Source organism: Patella vulgata, chromosome 5 (assembly GCF_932274485.2).
Source record: "Patella vulgata chromosome 5, xgPatVulg1.2, whole genome shotgun sequence".
Taxonomy (NCBI): Eukaryota; Metazoa; Mollusca; class Gastropoda; family Patellidae; genus Patella; species Patella vulgata.
In genome coordinates this window covers 16,830,539-16,837,655 of record NC_065883.2, presented here as the reverse complement: position 1 = coordinate 16,837,655, position 7,117 = coordinate 16,830,539, and the positions used below count along the sequence as shown (strand labels likewise).

Sequence of the window (7,117 nt, the reverse complement as noted above, 5' to 3'; positions counted from 1 at the left end):
GTATGGTAAACCTAGGCTTAACGTCCTATTTTTCTGCACCTGACTAATGAAGACAGGTATACATGCCAACATGATGGGACCTTGATTTTTTTTATCCCATCCGATTGACTAGACACTCTCATTGTCAGACTCTCCGTCTGACAAGTGGAAACCATGTTGGAAATTCTGGGGGGAACTTTCACAACCATGCAACAACAGATATTTTAACAGCCCAATACATAAATCACTCAAGTCAGTGAAATATAACATTACTATTGTTCTTCTAAGATAAGATTGTACCTAAAGACCCCATCACAGGCAGAATACACATGTACCACATGACTTGTGAAATTGCAGAGTAAGTAAAATATGAACAGGGCCTATGCTCGACTTCATTTAAATAAGGAACAATCATAATATTGGTGAGTTTCTCGCATCTAACATTTTAATACCCCCAGCTAGCACAGTAAAATTAGTGTAACTTTAGAACATCATATACATCAAACTTCAGTTTCAAAAGGTTGATCTGCATTTCATCAAATTCGGCAACAACATTTATCTGTAAGCTACAAAAAGATCCTTGCAGCTGTCAAAATGCCATTATCAAAATCAGACATTTTTCAATAAGATCACAAAGATAAAATTCTTGTAAAGGAGAGAGAGAGAGGGAGGGGGGCGGGGACCACCACATCAAAACTGCATACATGTATATCATTTTTCATCCTTCTTCTTGTTGAAGACTAAATTGGCAGCAATGAACCTGCTCCTTAACTTATGTTTAGATAACTTTGCTTACCCCCAAGTTTTTTCTAGTGTGGAATGTTTAAGGAAATATCACCCTGATCATCAAGGTATTGTCTATTTCAAAGATTACCAGTGCATAATTTTGAACAAGATATATTTTGAAAAGAAATTTTACAGCTGAAGGATATATACCTGTATATTATTTATAATTGGCATTGTAGAGCTGGGAATTAATAGTGAAATAGGTCACAAAATCTGTCAATTTAGGAGATTTTGAAGACAATGGTTCAACTTTAAGGATAATAATAAAATTAGAAAGAGTTCTTAGCTTTACGTAGAGTCCATTGTTAGAAATTCTCATGGATATGCAGAAAAATTAATATCGCATTATTATTTTTACATTATTTAATTCTATAAATTTATGTACAAAATAACAGTATTAATCTCATCATTAATTGTATAATATTATGATGTTGATGTCATGCAGACCCTGATACCACTGGTAATGTATCTATCTGACTAGGATCAAGTCTGTAAACACGAATATGAACTGAGGAATTATATCTGATTGAAGTTTCAGGTTCTAAATCATCATTTTCTGGGTCAAGATCATCAATTAATGTCACTGTTGATGTGTGTGTTGATATCTCAACGCTACCACACCCACTCTCTTTTAATTGAAGAGCTAAATTTACAGCTCTATTCACAGCATGTCCAAGTCCGTGAACAAACACTTCATTTTCTGCATCTAGAATTTTCTGGCATCTATCTAACTGAGCTTTGAAATTAGTCTTGCGACTCACATACACATCACTATTCCGCTTTGGTAATCGCGCAGGTAATCTTTTACGTAAAATATACTCTTCATTGTCAATTAAATCTTTAAATTCATCAAGTGATTTCCGCTTTCCGCTTGTCTTCGATTCTGCTGTTGCTCCTGTTGACATTTTGTGTATTCTACATATGTGTTACATTAAGGAAGTGTATGGGTACTGCAAAATATAATAATTAAATGTACTGTAAATAATAGAATATTGTACAGACTTACACATTAATGATATTTTATAGAATTATAGCCAAAACGTTCTAGAACAAGAGCTAAAAAGTTGTATTGGGAAGACTTTACGAAAAAAAAAAATAACTGGGCTATAACTCCACACTCGATAAGATGCTGTATACAGTACATAAGTACTGCATTTTACCACTTTACTTAACCTATTTTTACATATAATTTTTTAAATGGGTCTGAACAATATTAATTTATGAGTTGCACAGAATTTGGATATTCGATGCATGGTTCATTTGTATCATAATTAATACTGAATTTTGATCATCGAAGATGGACAAATGTAAGAAGAGATGGGTGCAAAACAATAATAACCATCATCACATTTTAAGGCTTAAACCAAGTATGAAGTAGCAAGTTATGAACTTCTTGTGTTATGAAGTAGGCCTGTATGCAACCTACTGGTAGGCCCTAATATAACAAATTCAAGCAAGCCGATATATTTTAATGCATGCCCTCTATTAATTTTTGTATTTTCTTTCTTTTTTAAATAAATAAATAAAATCCTGATCTTCTTAATCACGTTTTCCCCGACTTTTCGGCAATCGGCGTTTTTCGGTGGATTGAAATTCCGGTCAGCATTAATTAGGGTCTAGGCCTACATCCGATAGGATACACAAACACTGAGACAAAATGTCGAAAATATAACATCGAATTTTTATTTCGTGCACTGATCATGTTTATGTCCAAAAAGGTCCTATATAATAAGAAAGGATAATAACGCGAAGAAATACGAAATGCTACCCACGTTGTATAATTTCACAACAGCGTCTTTGAAAGCAAGGGAGATAACATCCTGTCAAAACAGAGTTATCTATCCAACGTTTATTTACATTTCTTGGGATGCAGATTTGTTGTGTTATTTATTAATTTTTATGGAACATTGAGTCATTTAAGAAAATGACGGATAAAAAAAATATACCATTTCGATGTATAGTGTGTGGGAAGCCTGCACTAAAACTATATCATGAGTTTGACAACAAGAAAATCATAAAAATAGAACACTGTGTAAGTTGGTACGGGTGGTATAGCTTAAATTACATGGCATATGATAGGCCTATAGGCCTAGGCTATTGCCATTGGTACGAAATTTGCCAGGGCAGCAACATAACTACGATGAATTTGCTCAGAGTCAGATTTAGTTAATTAAATAGCGCTAAGATTGAAAGTAATTTACGCAGGCCTACTGGTAGGCCTACATAGAAATTATGATTTCTGTATCCATCTATTTTATGAGTTGTTTTTATTTCTTTCAGAGTGAATGTGATGAAGTTGTAGATAAATACATAGAATATGATCCAGTTATTATATATTTAGATGCCATGTTACTAAAGATACCAGCCTACAGACATATTCTCATCAATCAGAAACAACCAGTGGGTTACAGTGTTTCAAAAATTTATAATTTAAAATTTGTATTGATATCTGTTTATATAAATAAGCTTAATAGGCCTAACTACCAACATTATTTTTATATGTCCACCTAACGCATTGGAATCCATTTGAGAATTTTTCTCAACTTTGCTGGGTTTATTTATACTCATTAACACGACCCCTATCGGAAATCACGATTGAACATGAATTATCATACCTTCATTTAAAATCAATATCACCGTCAACTTCTTAATTTCAAATATCAACAACATATGATTGGTTGATTCCTCGAAAAGCAATAATTGTGCTTAAAATGAACAATTTTTTAAAGAAAAACCAATAAATTTTGATGTATGATTTAATTATCATAAGAAATATGGCATATCAAAAAATCATACATATCAAAAATGTATGATCATGACCAAACAATATAAAAGCCTTGAAATCCAATGCAAGTTGTTAGGTCAGTTATTTTATTAGTACGGTAGTTAAATTCAGTCAATTTAGTCAAAAAGCACTAGTAGAACCGGCTTCTGCTGTAAGCTAACATATTTGATTTTTAAAATTCTAGTATTTAGCAGTTTTGTATTTTTGTATTTTTTTCTAGGTATTGAGTATAATAAAGCTAACAATTGGTCTTCTTTTTTGTGATGCCTTTACTAAGCTCATGCTACAGGAATCAGAATTTTCTAATGAAAAATTAAAACCAGATCGTGTCTTCTATGCAGCGTTCGAACTAAACCTGTACTGGAATTATTTTTTAGCTATGATACGTAAGATTTTATTACAGTATATTTCTCCATAGAACAGTATTTTATTTACCAGTACATGTATGCTTAAAGTAGCTAAGTCTCGAACTCAATATCATCCAAAATCTTCAACATTGAAAACACAAATTATTTGTCAATTTAAATCAACATTGATGCTGTGATCTTACCGGAAAAAAGATGGGCTTCTGATATCCAATATTTAAGACAAAATAAACATTTTACCATTGGTACACGAATCGTGTACCATAATGCGTTTCAGCCCCAGTTCTAGCAAGAGACTCGAGGAACGAGGCTAGACATATTGCACCAAACCAAACAGCGTATGTAGACTGAAATAACCAGGCGCTAGAAATTTGCATTCGATTGAGACTGCTGGCTTATTTCGCGGAACATAACTGATTTGAAATTAGAGTAAAAACGGAAACCATTGAACGTATATCAGTTTATATACATTCACATTACAGTATTATATGAGTTGCGACCCACTTGTGTCAATTTCTAGATCCCAAATGTTAGCGATTTAGCTCCTTTAAATAATGATCAGAAAATACAACAGAAAGTTCACATTAATTGTCAGTTCTTAAAACACTTGAATCTTGAATCTACTAAGTTTATAATCTCTTTTTATTTCAGAATGGTTTATTCATATAAGTGTTGTAATATTTTTAATGAGATTTTCTGAGAGAAAGAAAGAATCCAATTCTTCCAGGTATAATACTATCTTCTACCTAACATGTTAATAAAAATTATCATTTATGTTTATGTCACTTAAAGGAAAACAATGATGACTGAGCATCTTCAAACATGTAAAATAATCATGTCTTTATTTTGATCCAAGACAAATAAGGCAGCAGCTCTCCACCCTTGTCTCTAAAATTGAGCTTAAGAATATTTTCGACCTGATTCAATATTGACTCCATCATTGATTCATGGATGAATTCCATACAATTATCGATCATCACATGAGAGATTTTTAATCACTGGAAAACAACACTTATGTGAAAGTTGAATCTAAAAAAGGAATGTCAATCCAAAAATGGTTCAGTTTCATTTAGTATTTACAAAGATATGATGAATTGAAAATTTTGGCATCCTCTAATAGTCTGTTTAATCCGATTGAATTCAAGCTGGTTATTGTTTCTTAATTTAAAGTTAAATAATTAATTTGAGTATATTTTATATATTGTCCGAAAAATGAAAATCATGATCAATGGCTTTAAGACATAGTCTTGTTTTAATTTCAGAAAGACATTGTTAATAAGATCTATAATTATATCTAATTGTGGGAAGATATTAGTTATACCAGCTATATTATGGGGACAGACATATGGTATAATTTATCTACGATTAAGTCAACTCTTTGTTTTGCTATCAAATATACAGGCTTTAAGAGGTATGTTGCTTTACATATTACATCCTGGTCTTTAATTATTTTAGCATAGCACATTAGAAAACTGAGGGCTGTGGTACTCAATCATTCCCCCTGTAGTAGTCACAGAGGCTCAGTGAGTAAGTGTCAACTCATTAACCAGGAGGTCTGGGTTCAATCCTGGAGTGGCCCAAGAAATTTCATCAGAATTTTCCAGAGTGGTTTCCCATTGTTAGTGGTGTAGGACGTAGGGCAAAGAATAGTGTCTAGGTGTTTGGATGGGACAAAACACAGAGTTCCTGTGTCCATGTTGGCATGCACTTAAGAAAACCTTTAACAATTGGAATTGAAAGAAGAGTAGCCGGAAATGTTGCTGTCCAGGCAAAATGTCCTTCTTTTATAGCACACTGCATGGTGTATGCCCATCTTCTGTAGCCTTGTTAATGCAGAAAAGTCATTTCATCTCATTTCATTTTCATTCATTGATGTACTCTTAACAGTTGGAATTGTTGGAGAAGTAGGTACAAATTTTCTTTACTCCTACAATGTATTTGAGGTAGAGAATTGAAATTTTCTGAAAAAGTTGACCAGCATCAGGATGGGAAGGAACCAAAAATGGGTCATTTGATAAGTTTGGGGATTTTTGAAATGTTTCAAAAGTGATCCAAATCTTTAAAATGCTGTGTCACCTTTATGGCTATATTGTTGTTACTACAAAGCATACATTGACAAAAAACAACCAAATATTGCAGTCATAAAAATGGATCTTACATAAAGCTTACCATGTGCCCGACATTGACTGTGACAGGGGCCTTATTTCTTGTGGAGAATACAAATTACTGCTTCCAGTCTACATGTACTGTAACCCTGCCCCCTGCGATTTACTTAAACCTAACCCTAAATGATATTTGACATGATCTTCAAACATCCAGTCATGATTCGTTCCATCTACAAAACATACAACATTTGAACACTGCCAGTTCAAGATTACTGAATGAATTACTCAATAGGATAAAAATCTTTAAATCACTAGATCGTTTATAGAAATCACTAAAAACTTGTCTTCCAAATTAATTAATTATCATGTAGTGAATGATATTTTATTAATTGTTAGCACCATTGAATGAATCTATTGCAGTGCTTTATAATAAATAGAATAAACTTAAACTTTCATTTTTTTTCAGTTGCAACAAATCTAGAGTTTGGATTAATTCAACTGTTATTCATTGTTGGATTAGGGACATTGTGTCATAATATGGTTTTATTGGTGTTGCCTGAAAGTATTAATTAATATGTTTTATACATGTATATATTTAATTTATAGTTTTATAAAGTTTATATTTTAATAGTACATCTTTATTATTCACGAAATCCTTAACCCTTACAATTAATTTAAACTAAAAATCAATATTCAGCTGTCATTGGTTTCCATAGTTAGGATTCTTAAATTTACAGGGCAGTGTCATTAAGACCATTTACGTTTTACTAATTTGAGAGCCATGATGGCTCAGTGAGTAAGGCATTAAGTTTGATCTCTGTATTAGCCAAGAAAGTTTCCAGGGAATTTCCAAGGTAGTGGGTGCAGGACGGAGGACCTAGCAAGGACAGTGACTAGTCGTTGGGATGGGACAAAAAATAGTTACAAATAAACCCTTGACAGTTGGAATTTGAAATAACAGTAGAATTGTAGTGCCACTGACTGGTCAAAATTTCACTCATAGCACACTGTAGGGCATATTTACCATATTTTTACACTATTCGCGTACAAACGGCGGCCATTTTGTCAGGCAATTTTGGTCCGATTTTCACGAAATT

General features: G+C 32.7%; 1 protein-coding gene across 1 annotated transcript; it reads left to right on the top strand.

The window, feature by feature from the left end:
• Positions 1 to 2,606: 2,606 nt before the first annotated feature.
• On the top strand, positions 2,607 to 6,648 carry LOC126821717 (protein ARV1). The gene is made up of 6 exons (XM_050550204.2): positions 2,607 to 2,797; positions 3,046 to 3,165; positions 3,771 to 3,936; positions 4,567 to 4,642; positions 5,178 to 5,326; positions 6,487 to 6,648. The coding sequence occupies exons 1-6, from the start codon at positions 2,690 to 2,692 to the stop codon at positions 6,591 to 6,593; spliced, it is 726 nt and encodes a 241-aa protein (XP_050406161.1). The 5' UTR covers positions 2,607 to 2,689; the 3' UTR covers positions 6,594 to 6,648.
• The last annotated feature ends 469 nt before the right edge of the window (positions 6,649 to 7,117 follow it).

Bases quoted from the DNA above. Each gene is read 5' to 3' on its own strand.
- LOC126821717 (XM_050550204.2), top strand. From the start codon at position 2,690: ATGACGGATAAAAAAAATATACCATTTCGATGTATAGTGTGTGGGAAG. The intron at 3,166-3,770 runs GTGGGTTACAGT...ATTTTTTTCTAG, and splicing joins TCATCAATCAGAAACAACCA to GTATTGAGTATAATAAAGCT. The intron at 5,327-6,486 runs GTATGTTGCTTT...ATTTTTTTTCAG, and splicing joins AAATATACAGGCTTTAAGAG to TTGCAACAAATCTAGAGTTT.